The sequence below is a fragment of the Lepidothrix coronata genome, unplaced genomic scaffold (genome assembly GCF_001604755.1).
Source record: "Lepidothrix coronata isolate B3197 unplaced genomic scaffold, Lepidothrix_coronata-1.0 Scaffold15, whole genome shotgun sequence".
Taxonomy (NCBI): domain Eukaryota; kingdom Metazoa; phylum Chordata; class Aves; order Passeriformes; family Pipridae; genus Lepidothrix; species Lepidothrix coronata.
In genome coordinates, this window is record NW_016690195.1 from 2858971 (window position 1) to 2872974 (window position 14004).

General features: G+C 42.0%; 1 protein-coding gene across 2 annotated transcripts in view; it reads left to right on the top strand.

The window, feature by feature from the left end:
* The first annotated feature begins 13839 nt into the window (after positions 1-13839).
* Positions 13840-14004, top strand: part of BAALC (brain and acute leukemia, cytoplasmic) — a 36472-nt gene continuing 36307 nt past the window's right edge. For both annotated transcript variants that reach the window (XM_017806536.1, XM_017806535.1), the window contains exon 1: positions 13840-14003. In XM_017806536.1, the coding sequence (XP_017662025.1) occupies positions 13841-14003 (163 nt within the window). In that variant the 5' untranslated portion in view covers position 13840. The remainder of the gene's footprint in view (position 14004) is intronic.

Here is a 14004-nt window from a genome sequence, read left to right on the forward strand (position 1 = left end):
TAGGCTCTGGGAATATACAAGTATAATGTTTGAATTCCTGCAACTTCACTGAGTTTAATGTGGTTTTCCTGAGGTTCTTTTGAGCCCATAAGCAGATCACTGTAATGCTGTATTTCCCTGAAAGACTTATGTGAGGTGCTGGCAGGACCTGGGAAGCTGTGGCTCTGTGGGTACTTTAAGAGAGTTGGACAGAGCCAACGGGAAAACTACAGGCCTATATTAGGCAAAAGTAGATGCTGGAGAGCCAGCTTTGAACAGACAACATCACTTTTATGTTAAAGACTTATAAAAAGCAGTGTGTGCATGCACACTGTTGTGCACACACCTTTTTTTGGCTCCTGTATCTCTTCTTAAAAGGTGGTGGTTTTAGCTTTTGTCCTCTGTAGGCTTATCAAGGACCTCTCCTTTTTTTACAGTCTGTCCGTGTCTGTGCTCTCTGATGCGTTGTTTTGATTGAATCATCTGAAATGAAATCTGTATTTTCCACCTCTAGAGAGCAACCTCGGGCTGTTCTTGAGTAACTGCCGGGGTAAAGCTCTCGCGAAGCCTTCGCTGAATGATTTGAGTTTGAATTGAAGTGTTTGATCATTGAATGATCTCTTGGTCTTGTAGTACCAAGGAAATTCTTAATATTGTCCATAATTATTATGCTTTGCTCCCCTGTACTCTCTAGAGATTCATGTGATGCCAAGCACATATCCACCCTTTCACTGAAGAGATGAAAGAAGCCTGAAGAGGTTGGCATGTCCCAACAGTAGAATTCTGGTGGACTCAGAATTGCTCCTTAAAATGTTGTATGTCTAATTCAAGGTCCGTTATGGGATTTCAGGTTTTAAAAGTGGGTTCTTTGATTAACTCTTTACTATTTCTGTTGATATTAGCAAATATTATGAATGAAGGAATTTGAGGGATCATGCATTCTCCACCAAAGCAAAAGTCCCCAGCTTTCAACCTTCTGTACCAATGTACAACCCTGCCATGTACACCCATGGCAACAAAGAAAGAAAAGAGAGTGATCCTGCAGCTGAAGGCTGTAGAACCTTGATGCAGGCCTTTTTATCTTTGTCTCTTTTTAAATAGATTTATGAATTTTTTGATGTGTGAAAATATTCCTGTAGTTCCTGAGCTACCAAGTTTTCTTTCCATCACAAACTTCAATTTTAAGTCAAATGTTAAAATCTAAGGCTTTGATAACTTCTAGTAGAGCCTGGCAGAGGCTTGCCTTTCCCTGTCAGACTCTTCAGGAGGAATTCCAGGTCTCTTGGGACAGAGGCACTGTGGAAATCATTACACAGTTACTTTATTCTTGTGCATGTCTGTTTTGCTATTCTCTACCTTGTGTCAGCAACAGTGCCAGCCCAAGGCAGATCTGCCATCTGGTCCAGCTGAAATCCACCTGTTTTCCCGTGTACTGGTTACCTCCTTTGGCTAAGAGAAAACAGAAAAAGTGTTTTCAAATGGACTTCACCTGTGAACATAATGGAGAAAGCAGCTGTAAGAACAAGTGTCCTTCTGGGTTACATGGAACACTCTCACTTGGTAAGGACACGCTTTCCACATCAAGGCAGTGCCTTAGCCCTGCTTGCTTCCCAGTCGTTCTGCTCTATCATATTACCCTGGCTAAACACTGTTGTAGGTCACTTACTGAACATCTTAGTTCTCTGTCTTGCAACTCCAACTTCCTATCTTCCCCTTGCTTACACTCCTTTACATTCTCCTGTTCCTCCCTTCCTTTGTTCCTCTTGGATTTGTAAACTGCCCTCTACCAAAGGCTGTAGTTTTTAATGGTTTCATGTTGCTAAGTGATATTCTTCCTCTCTTCTCAACAGCCTGGTTTTCTTAGAAGTATTCAGTGTCTGCAATCCCCATTCGGTTGCCCTGAATTCAGATGCATCCTTGTCTTTATCTCTCATAGCTAAACAGCAGCTTAACTTGCCCCATTCACCCATGTGAAAGCTTGTAGTCATTAGTAAAACTATTTCTTGGACAATACTGTTTCAAACTGGTAATATTTCACAATGGACTTATTCACTGTATTTTGAGTGTTTTAACAAGAGACTTGTAATCTGCTCGTAAGGGCTTACCTGACCTGAACCAGGGGCTGGAGCACGTGGCTTGAGGCCCATCATGCTGCAGCAATAATCAATGCTCCAAAGCATCATATGGCAAAGGACTGGTTGACCAATTATTTGGTCAATCTACTTATTATGCTCTATTGATTAAGGGTCTGGAAAAATTAAATTATATATGGATTTTCTGTTACCAGTAGTACAGCAAATGTTTGAAGAAGCAAGATGAAAAGACAAAGTTTTCACCAGCTACAGAAGTCAAACTTCTGAAGTCAAATTCCAGCTGCCCCTGGAATTCTGATCTACAGTGAAACTGTGGATCAGATTTACCTATATGAGTGCTTTTATGGCTCAGTTCAAGGTTAAATAGGTGTCAGAAAAGAACACAAAAACAAGCATCATGAACTTAGATGAATGCAATAGGAAATACACAGCAAATGCAACCAGAGAGAGGTTCATCCCAAAGTGTCAGGTCTGACTGCTCCTGGGACCATTGAGAGAGAGGTGTTAGTACCAGTATGGCATCACAGAGGCTTTATCCACCTGGCACTGATATACTGGGCATTGAGACAGCTTAGAATGCTTAGCACTTCTAGAGACACTCTAAGGCCTAAATTTAAATTTATTTTTTCAGACCATGATGGGTAATCTATCCACAGAGAGACATGTCTGTGATGCAGAGCCCCAGCCCATAGGAACTCCTTTCCATAGAGTTTGGTCCCACTCAAAAACACTCAGAGATTCCACCCTGTGGAAAATTGATAATTAAACTATTTAGGAAGAATTAGCCCAGCTGATACCAGAATGGATTATGGTACATGCATTCTGGCATTTTTCTAAAAATTAATGTGATTTGTACGGCAAAGTAGTGGTTTCAAATACTCTTAGAATATTTTCTAATAGAAAATATATCAAGATAATTAATTACGTGAAAATAACTTTTATGTTCTTTAAAAAAACTCCACACTTTGAATTCTTAAAAAACTGGCTTTAGATTTATTAAATACTTCAGCTGACCCTGTTTAAAGGTATCACTTAAGACAGGTAGAAAAGGATTCTCCTTTGTTTAGGTGAAAAAAGCTGTTGTAATAATAAAAGTGTATTTCTCATATAGATATTCAAACCCTTCAAACTTAAGAGCTTCAAAACTTGAAGCTAAAATGAGTGGCTTAAATATTGCCCCCATTTCAGTTAACACTGTCTTGCCACTTGTTTCTGTCAGACTTGGATTGCACTCAAAATGCTAAATCAAACCTGTAATTTTCCTGTTGCTCTGCTTTGCTGGAGGACAGTTCAGGCCTCCTCATAGAGGCCTTTGTATCTCTTGTTGGCTCTCACACAACTGACCCCAAGCAAGGAATGTAATAGTCAAACTGGAATAATAATACAAAATCCATTTTTGTTTAAAATAATTATGTGGGTACATAGTTCAAGGGAAACAATTTTCTAATTAAAAAAAAACAAACAAAAAACCCCCACAAACCATAAACACATACAAAAAACAAACCCACTCAAAAAACCTCCAAACAAATTAACAAAAAAGACCCTTAAGAAACCCACAATAAGAAGATCCCCACATCAGTGAAATTTGAGTTTCAGGAGATAGTTGTGAATTTCACAACCCTTAGAAGTGGGTCAGCTGCTTCACAGAATTATTTATTTTTTCATGTAGTTACTAACACCTTGTCATATCTTAAATAAATCTTCACAAAGGATAATAAAGCAATAGATTTTGAAGCATCCAATCTTTTTGCATAGCATGTCAAAGAAACCAGGATGTATCATCATTTTCTGCAAAAGAATGGAAGGAGCAGAGTTAGCAGACAGAAGGCAGCTTAGCCAAGGTGTGAAATTCAGTTCTAGGCAGCAAAATTGTGTTGTCTGCCTGTAAGCTGGGTGTCTGAGCTCTCACTGGTGACAGCCTGAGCTGCCTTTTGTCACCACTGTGTGAACAGAGGTGTCCAGTGCCATTTCACACACCATAAGGCAGCTGAGATATCCTGGCAGAGTCACAGGATCATTTAGGTTGGAAAAGACTTTTAAGATCATGGAATCCAACAATAGGACTGATAGGTAAGACGTGGGGCGAACAGGAGGCCCATATCCTTCTGGATCCCACCTGGATCAGTAGTTGCTTGCTACCTGACTTGATCCTCTGTGGCTGGGCAGCTGAACTGCTCTCCAAGCTATTCCTTAGATCCCCAGGGACTGTAGTGGGCCACAGATAGCGTGTGCTGTTTTTCAGCTGGGTCTCTGCCAAGTCTCCTAACCCCACCACAAGAGCTCCCCCCCCCCGCCAAAACCGAGGGAAAAGAAAAAAAAAAACTAAGAGAACTGAAATAAGAGAGTGAGCTAGAGCAATATATAAAAATATATTTACACTTATATTACATTTATATACAATTACAAAAACTATATACACATAATAGAAAAAAAAACAACACCCAAAAACAGAAAAGGGAAAGGGGACAAAACAAAACAAACAAACAAAAAAAATAGGTATGCACACTCAATAAAGAACTAGCCAAAGAAAACCTTAATACATTCTTTGAGGTAGCACAATTGCGCAAAACAGACCCCGGATCGGCAGAAACAACAGGCCCTGTAGGCCCGGCCAGGCCTCCGCTCCCCCACAGGAGCGAGACCGACCTGTGGGAGTCTGCTGTCTCCAAACCTCGCCAGAAGGGAAGAGAGAAAGAGGCTTCTCTCTCCATCTATTTATATGCTGGGTTACGTAAAGGAATAGGATGGAATACTTCCTTCCTTCCTTTCTGGCAAACCAGGAAGGAAGGCCTAAACTCAAAACCCATTACAGTAAGGTCAAATATCTTTGTCTCTAACTGAATCCCAAGGGCTTAATTTCCATACTGTGATGTTTCCAAACTCCTTAAGCTGCAGCTCTTACCTGAAGCTCTCTGCAAATCACTGTTTTGCAGAGCTGTTTTCTTTTTTTGCTGTTGCTTTTTAACTCTTCTTGAAGCTATTTAAATTTATGGATTTTCTCCCTATCCTTATGATGGATTGCACCCACAGCACGGAACAAAGGTGCTACCATCCTGTCGAGTGTGAACCCAGCTGAACATTGAACGGAGTGATATTAGTGATACAGCTGTGGTCAGACACAGCAGGTCATGGCTTTGTCTCAGCCATCAGGCATGCAAAGAGCAAGCACTGATGCCTCCATTGTTGGTCTCCTCTCCTCTGAGAACAACTGACTCAGAATGCTCTGCTCGCACAGGTGTAGTACAATATACCCAGCCACAAAGTCAGGCTGCAGACTGAGACTGTGAATAAACACTCTGTGCACTGAAGGGATGTTGTGGATAGACTTTAAGGACAAGTGAGGTAATGCCCTCCATGAGTGTTTTGGTCTGTAGCACAGCTCCATCTGGAAACAGCAGCTGAGTCAATGAAAAATTCAGGGAATGTTCTAAGCATGAGTGAGCCTATGCCTCCTCAAGAGCAGCTGGGATACTTCTCAGGATAGCAGACCTCTTGGTAGAGGTCTGCCTCCTCCTGGTAGACCTCTTTGCTTTTATACCTTATGTCCTAGTCGATGTTCTGACATGGCATCCCATACAGTGTGTGTATATTTACTTTGCCAGTAACACAAAGGTTGGAATATTGCCTTTTTGTGGGTTAGAGAAATAAGGCACAGAGCTAAACTTCCAAATTTCCACACCTGTTGGGATTTGCAAATCCATCCAATCTTGATTTAATTTAAACCTAAACATTCAAGTACACTTACATGTCACCTACTCACATTTAGACACAAAGTATGGCAGAGCAGAGAGCCACAAAATTCATAATTTAATTCCTTAAATAAATAAGAACTTATTTAGTTATTTACTATCATTACCAGATGCTTCTGCAAGACTGAGATAGTGTGGTACCACTGGACAATAACTAGCTATTCTAAAAGAGGATTATCTTAGTTTTCCTTTACCGAATCGACTGACTTCCCACTGCAGTTTATTTGACTAAGGTGTTAAAAGCTATAGCAATTTTAAACTGAGGCAAATGAATCTTTCTCAACTTAAGGAGCCCTTGAGTTGTCTCCATTTACAGACACGACTTACAGACTGGCACATCACAGCAAGCTGAGATCAGTGCTACCTTACATTAATTCCCAGATGCGTCAACTCTTTAAGTTACAAATGAATGGAACTGCTTTTAATAGAGCCAAAAAATCTCAGCTGAAGAGGAAAACCTCCATCATAGGAACAGGGCTTGGTCATTCAATGAAGAGGAAAGATGCAAACATTGCATCAGGGCAGTTCTGCTCCATCTGTTAAGCAAGAGGCTGTTGCTTCTGGCAAACTGAGCTGAACCAACCGGGAGCAGCCACTGGTCCTGCTCTGCTTCCGAACGGAAAACACATAGCCATGTTCTCGTCATTCAGAAAAGGAGTGGAAGGAAGAAATAAGTAATCTGCTAAGGTGGAAATTGGTAATGGAGATATATTTTGAAACTGATGTAAATCCTGTTTGGTGACGTGCTGGTGAGTCATGAGGGTGGGTGGAAGTGATTTTGCATAATAACAGTATCATCTGCTTTCTCCTCTTGCACTGACACACAACAGCAAACACAGACTCCGTGCAGCAGCCAGTGAGTCATATGGTGTGTACTAACCTAAAAAGGCTGAAACCTCAAAATATTTACAGTTGCATTTCACATCTCAGTGCAAAAAGGCATTCGGAGTGGGCAAGAATGGTGTACCGCTATTTTGGTTTCCCCTGGACTGACCAAGTCAAAACCAGGAGTCAAAACTTTGGAGGAGTCTTAGGAAGAAGCTGCTCTAGGCTTCACAGTGTTTAGATAGAATAAAAGGGGACAGACATGAACAGGAGGACAGGCTCTTTCAGAATTAACATTTGTAAAGAATGAGGATGAATTCAGAATAATTGTACTGAAGTAAGTTTTCAATGTAATTTTCAAATAAGGTCAGCAGAAGCACTGAAGATCAGAGGAAGACTCACACAAAGGATTGTGCTGAAGTTTAGAAATGTTCAGAAGTACTTATTGAATGGAGATGAAAATTTAGCATGATTGCTCCTAATTGAGCTCTTACACACAGATAACACAAATGTCATCAGATCCTGCCAGTTTCCATCTCCTTTTTTCATCCTCTTGGCACTGTAGGGAACAGAAACAGAGCCTAGCAAAAGAAGAGTACAAAATATTGTATTTTGTCAGGTTGGAGTGGATCCTGTATGTGTAGAATTAGAAATTCCTCAGCTTACAGAGCTTTCCCAACACAGTACACAACTAATGGAGTGTCTGCCTACTTCCTTTTTAGTTGCATTTAGATTTCCCTGCACTGTTGCTTTAGGCTGTTAGAGCATCTAGTCTATAAAAAACAAATGAATTACCTATAAACAATTAAAACATAGCAGTACTTGCTTAATCTTGTAATACCCGCAGAGAGAAGACTGCATCTGAAGGAAAAAGTCAAAGATATTTTAATTAAGATTTAGGTATTAGGGCCATAAATTTCCAAGTCACTCTGCCAGGAGCATCTGAAGTGATAAATGTTTACCCAGTGTGATACTTAGTTACATAAAATACTGGTTTCATAACTAGGTTTTATGATTTACCTTCTTAATTAGGGACGAAGTGTAGTCTTAGAACAGAGTCCAAGGTAAACAGATATTATGTGAAGGAGCTCCACAGAGACTGGGGTAAATGAGAATAAATCCATCACTGTTCTGTGTTACTGCTCTGTTTGCCATCTGAGGTTTCCAGAGACATTACAGCTGGTGCCAATGCCAGCCTCTGCCAGGCAGCAGCGATTGATTTGCACCCTTTTAGGAATAAACTCAGTAGCTCTTTTCTCTGGAGAGTACCACCCAGAAATTCTCTGTGTGAGCAATTTTGAGCCTCTCTCTGCATTATCCTTTCTTACTTACACTTACACATACACTTAATATCCTTGCATGTGCTTTAGTTAGGCTCCTTAACCGACAGATATTTGAACACTCCCAAATAAAGCCTGATGCACAGCTGACAATTTTTTTTCCTCAGAAAATAATTTTATTTCACTAGTTTATTTGGGTAAGTCTGGGACAGCCAAAGGGACTGGAGGAAGACATTCTACCTTCTTTAAGAAGAAGAGCTCAGCTGGGCTGTCATAGGGTAGCAATTCTTTGTAGGGTATGTTTCCATCGGTAGTTTTGGTGCCCTCCAAACACTCTGGTGAAGGGAATGGCTGTTTAGAACAACCAGCAGCTCTTGGTGTTACAAAGTAATACAGCCAAAGCTTCTTTATTGGGCCCATTTTCATACCTCCTCTTCTTCTGATCCTTTGAACTATTTGAATTCACAAGAAGGTACTTGAGAAGATATTTTCCATGATGACAAACACACCAAGCCATTAGCAAGAATGCTATACCTGTAGTATCCCACCTTGCTGAAACCCCACTGTCCACCATCACCGAATACCACATCTCTGCTTCTGTGGAGTAGTTGCAATTTACTTTCCATCCCTGACTGCAAATGGAGTAACACTGCATTTTGAGTGCAGCAAAAGGCACTGCTGCTCAATTGAAAAATGAAGCAAACATTCTCATGTAACTTTGAAATGTTTAAACTCCCAGTGGGTCAGAAGATAGATGGAGGCAAACCTAAGATTTTGTCTTTCCACATACCCATATTGGAAATTTCTTTGCACACAGCACACAATGAAAACACAATGGACACAGAGCAAACATGTACATCTGGCCCAATTTTCAGTCATAAAGCATCAGTAAGATGCCATGCAGTGAGGGCACTGATGCCTGCTATGTAATAGTTTTACAATACTTGCTGGGAAAGTGAATATGATTGTACTGATTCTAAACCTCCCACTTATGCAAAACTTACAGTATCTTCACTAGGAAATGTTTGCTATTCACAAGGGAAGGAGGTTGGACCCTGACGAGTACAGGTCAGCATTAAAGTCAAGCTGTGGTTCAAAGGCTGAGAAAGCTGGAAAGAATAGACTGAAATTTTCTTGATAGTTACATCATCACAGAAAACTTCTGTGCTGCCAGGGTACTGTTACTCACGATTAAGAATCTGGTAAACTGTTCCTCTGGGGTTTTTAATCCAATTTGAAACTAAATTAGCAGGCTGGGATGGAGGAATTCAAGGCCTTGCTCTGTATGTTAGAATTTGAGGTTGTGTTTCAGAGTCATTTCCAAACATGAAAAAGATGCAGTGAAAGAGTGAGTTAATTAAATTCTTCCTATTTATGAGCTGTTTGGAGACATCTTACCAAACCTTCAACGGTAACTGAGTATCACCTACATATGTCCAGGAAGCTGTGAATACTAAACTGAAAACCTTTTGAATGGCCAAGAATGAATGCTATCATTTCCTTGTTGAAAGAAATGCATAAATAATGCAGAGCAATGTGAAAATTAGATGGTATAACATTTGAAAACTGTTTAAGAAAAATATTTGAGCAATCAAGGCAAGAAAATTATATTTTCCAAGTGCTCACAACAGTAAAGAGGAATGCTCAGTCATTTACTTGAAGTAAATATCTGCTGGCAGGAGGAGAGCTGACTCAAGTATGCAGTGTGAAAGCTTCAGAGGCAATCTTGCTTCCCGGCATATTGTAAGCTTGGAGTGATGATGTCAAGTGGGTATAACACAGCTAAATAATTACATTTCTCCTCAGATACACAAAATACCTTACTACAAAGAGCACATTTTAAACACAAATTCTTCTCTCCTCTCTAATGATGTCATAGGGGTCCTGGGTAAGTGACAAAATTACCTCCTGTCTGCTTTCTGAAGAGAACAGATTTGCAAAAAAAATCTGGGACCTAAAACCAAATTTAACTGGTGTCTTTGCTAAAACACCATCTAATAGAACAAGCAGAGATGCCAGACAAAAATCCAAATATTTTCCTAAATAAATCTCCTACTGCATCTCTTGCACTTAGCACTGAAATGATCATTGAGATACCAAAGAATTGTAATCTGTGGGGAAAAATAATAATGGGTCCTACCACAATTTCATGTGTTTTATGAGGAAAAGTATCTTTTCATTATTTTAACCCCATTTTAGAGAAACTGTAGATGTAAAATCCTTAAGATCCCCTTCCCTTAACCATCTCATCCCTTTACTTCCTACTCCCATTTTTGAAGTAGCATATCTTGAAAGCAGTATACACAGAGCAGACATCACTGTCAGTGGGAGGGGGAAAAGCATCACTGCACACTGTGCATCAGACAGCACAAAACCAGAGGAAGCTAAAATGCAGTACAAGCTCCACTAATAGGATCTCTGGGAGGCCACCCTTTTTCTAACAATTAATGGAGAGAGATCAGATTTTACTGCATTAATCATCTCCTGGCATGAGGCTAACAGCATGACAAGTTAAATTTGATCCCAAAAATTGCGTTCTTAATCCCTCTCCTGCCAGGCTACACCTCCTCAGGTGCTGAAGTAAAGGAAGAAAAACAAATTGTAAAGTTTCTCCCCTGAAGAGTTCTGCATATTTCAATTCTTCACTCATATATTGCCATCAACGTCTTCCTGCCCTACACCAGCTGCTCTCCCCCCAGCTTCACCAGCAGATCAGTCCCCATCTGATTACACTACTGGACAAGATGGAGTCAGGCCAAGGATTCATCTGATCATGGGTATTTTCAGTATTTCTGAAGGCAGATTTCCTTTTCTGTCCACTTTCTTCCCCAATATGATTCTCAATGCATAATTAATATTATTGAATTCATATTCTTGTGTTGTTACCTTGCTGTATTAAAGCTGTCATCACCTGTTTCATGCCACCCAACACGCACTTCCCTGATACAGGTTGTGGTACTTTATAGCTACAGCAGATGCCCTCTCACACAGTGGCTGTGTTCTTCAGAGTCTGCTCTCTGGCTCAGAAGGGAATTAGAAGGGTGCAGATCCATGAACATTGTGCCCTGCACACTCGGCGGTGAGAAGTAATTTTCTTAATTAATCAGAATGAATTCTGATACAAAGGTACCCACAACTGATTGCATTTGGCTCTTTTAACAAAACAATTAAAATCTCTTTTTTCCTCCTAGTCTCGTAAATTAATTTTTAACACAACAAAGAATAAAACATGAGTTGTCTCAAACTGAAGATTTAAGCAGGGTATTTTTAGGGTAGATTTAGATTAAGTATAAGGAAGAAATTCCTTACTGTGAGGGTGGTCACGTGCTGGAACAAGTGGTCCAGAGAAGTTATGGACGCCCTCTCCCTGGAAGTGTTCAAGGCCAGTTTGGATGCATCCTTGAGCAACCTGGTCTAGTGGAAGATGTCCCTGCCCATGGCAGGGGTGTTGAGACTAAATGATCTTTAAGGTCCCTTCCAAACCAAACCACTCTATGATTCTATAAAAGTTCTTCTAGCTGTGGAAAAAAATTTCCCGTTTCAAAAAGTAGTTCTCAGTTCTGCTTGGAACTGATGAAAATAAAGTTAAGCCATTTACTTACAGAGCTAACAAACATCTTTTATTTCTGTTAGTCATATTAAAATTTTTATTTCAAAGTGTTTTTTAAATTCTAAATCACAATTACACCAGCAGCTTAAATACAAAAGCAGTAATAGTTACATTATTGTTTTTCTGCAGTAATTTTCTCCATGTTCCACCAAAAGCAGAAATTTGAAAGGTGATGCAAAGTACTAGTGCAAAGCAGGCACTTCTGTAGGGCTCAAGGAAAATTAACATGGTTCAACATAATGCTTTAAGACTCCACTTTACATTTATGGTCTAATTCCTCTCTAGTGGTGGTGGTAATAATAGGAAAGAAAGAGAAGCCTTTTGTTCTCTTGCCAGTGGCTTTCAAAGGGTTTGAAAACTGTGCTAGGAAAAATAAGTGTCAGAAGATGAAGCACATCTAGAACTGAAATCGAAGTGATGTGAAAATACACATGCCAGCAGAACCTATCCAAATTTTAAGGCAAAAAATAAAAAGGCTCCCAAAAGGTTCTGTTCCAGCATGTACTTTGTCTAGTGCTCTCAGCCTAGAAAGCTGTTTCATATAATTACAGCATGAAACATTGACTGTGTTGCTGAGGTTTTATTTGGAGTCAGGCATGTCTGGCAGTTTTTTCTGGGCCATGTCCTATGCCTACCCAGGGCACACACAACTCCTGGGAAGTGGGATATGTGTTAGACCTCATCATTGGCTTCAAACAGCACTATATTCCATTGCTCTGGGGACAGTCTGCTGGTGGGGCAGTCTGATTGAAATACAATCTCTGTTGAAACCCTCTTTTTATAAATATAACACATTTTTAATCTACAAAACATTACCACAGTGATGGAAAAGCAGCTGCTTCCTCCCAAATCACTGCCCCTCTGATCCTGGGACCTTGGTAGCACAAGTATGGGGGCAATAACTGTCAGCAGCACCCCCATGGGTGAGGGATCTCATCACAGCTGGAAAGTAAGGTTGTTGTGAGTCAGTATTTGACTGGGAAGCTGCTTAGAAACGCTTGAACAGTCGTCTGCTTCAGGAAGCGTAATAAGTGATTCAGCAACTCAGATAGCAGTTTTCAACCTGAATCACTTCAGAACCAGAACACAGGACAGAGCAGCTGTGATGCAGAGCTAAGGCCTATGGGATCCTCTTAAAAATCGTGTACCAGCCTTTAGAAACAAGATCTTTTAGCTCCAGAGAGTTCATGTTCCTACTTTCAGCTCCAATAACAGGACAGCCTGAGTTTCTCCAGATTTCAATGGATATATCTTTTTTAGCCAAGAGCCACACTGTGTAATGTTATGGAGTGTAGAACATAACTTCTGTATTGCTCTGTAGGTTGTCTTAGGGGACAGTCATTCCTACTGCTCTACTGCAAAATGATTCCAGGAGAGAAACATCCATCTGGGCTAAAGCCTCCTTCTTGTGACATGATCCCACAGTGCCTAGTGTTCATGGAGCTGGTTCGAACCCTGACAGGGACCTTGACAAGCAGCTATTGCAATACTAATTGCAACCACCATCAGTGACTCAAAAATCTCTGTGCCTGTTTAGATTACCCTGAGCATAAACCTAAATTATAGTCTGTTCTGCAGATATCTCATATTCTCTGTTGCCTCCCAAAGCGAGTATCCAAGAGGAAAGAGCGGAAGTATTTCTGGAGTTGAGCAGTCAGTATTGCACCTTTATAGAGCAGCAAACCAGCTAATGCTAAAAGGTGGAAGCAAGGCTCTCCCGGCTAAATCAGGGAAGGACAAATGGCTTAGTGAAACGGAGCACAAGACCCAGTCAGGGTACATGCGCTTGCTGCTAAGCGCAGGCCGGGAGGACTGCTGTGCCTTGCTAGCTGTGGCACGCTGGCATGTGCGAGTAAATCCTGCCCTTACAGATCCATAACCCGGGGAGAAGGGGGCGCTTCCCGCCCGAGGTGTGGGTCTGCCCCCGGCCGCGGGCAGCTGGAGGAATCTGGCGGGGCAGAGCCAGCGCCGCGGCGGAAGGAGCAATGCCTGCTTTTGGGGGACACCCGGAGATGGGGAGAGATCGGGGCCGAGGCGGGAGGGGGTGCGATGGGAGAGTGGAGAGAAGCGGGAGGGGAAGGAACGGGGTAACAGCAGGAGAAGGGGAGGGGACAGCCAGGAGGGAGGGGGGGCAGCGGAGATAATAAAGCCGGAGAGAAGGGGGAGAAGGACGAGCGGAGCCGGGGAGAGCCGGACGAGCGGAGATGGGGCGGGGGGCGTGAGCGGGGCCGGCGGTGCCCGGCAGTGCGATGGTGCCCGGGCGGCGGCGGCGGCTGCGACTGAGCCTGTGAGCGGGGCCTCGCCATGGGCTGCGGGGGCAGCCGGGCCGACGCCATCGAACCCCGGTACTACGAGAGCTGGACGCGGGAGACTGAGTCCACCTGGCTGACCAACACGGACTCCGAGAGCCCGCAGCAGGAGGGCGGCGGCGCCGAGCCCGGGCGGGAGCAGGGCGGGCCGCGCCCCGG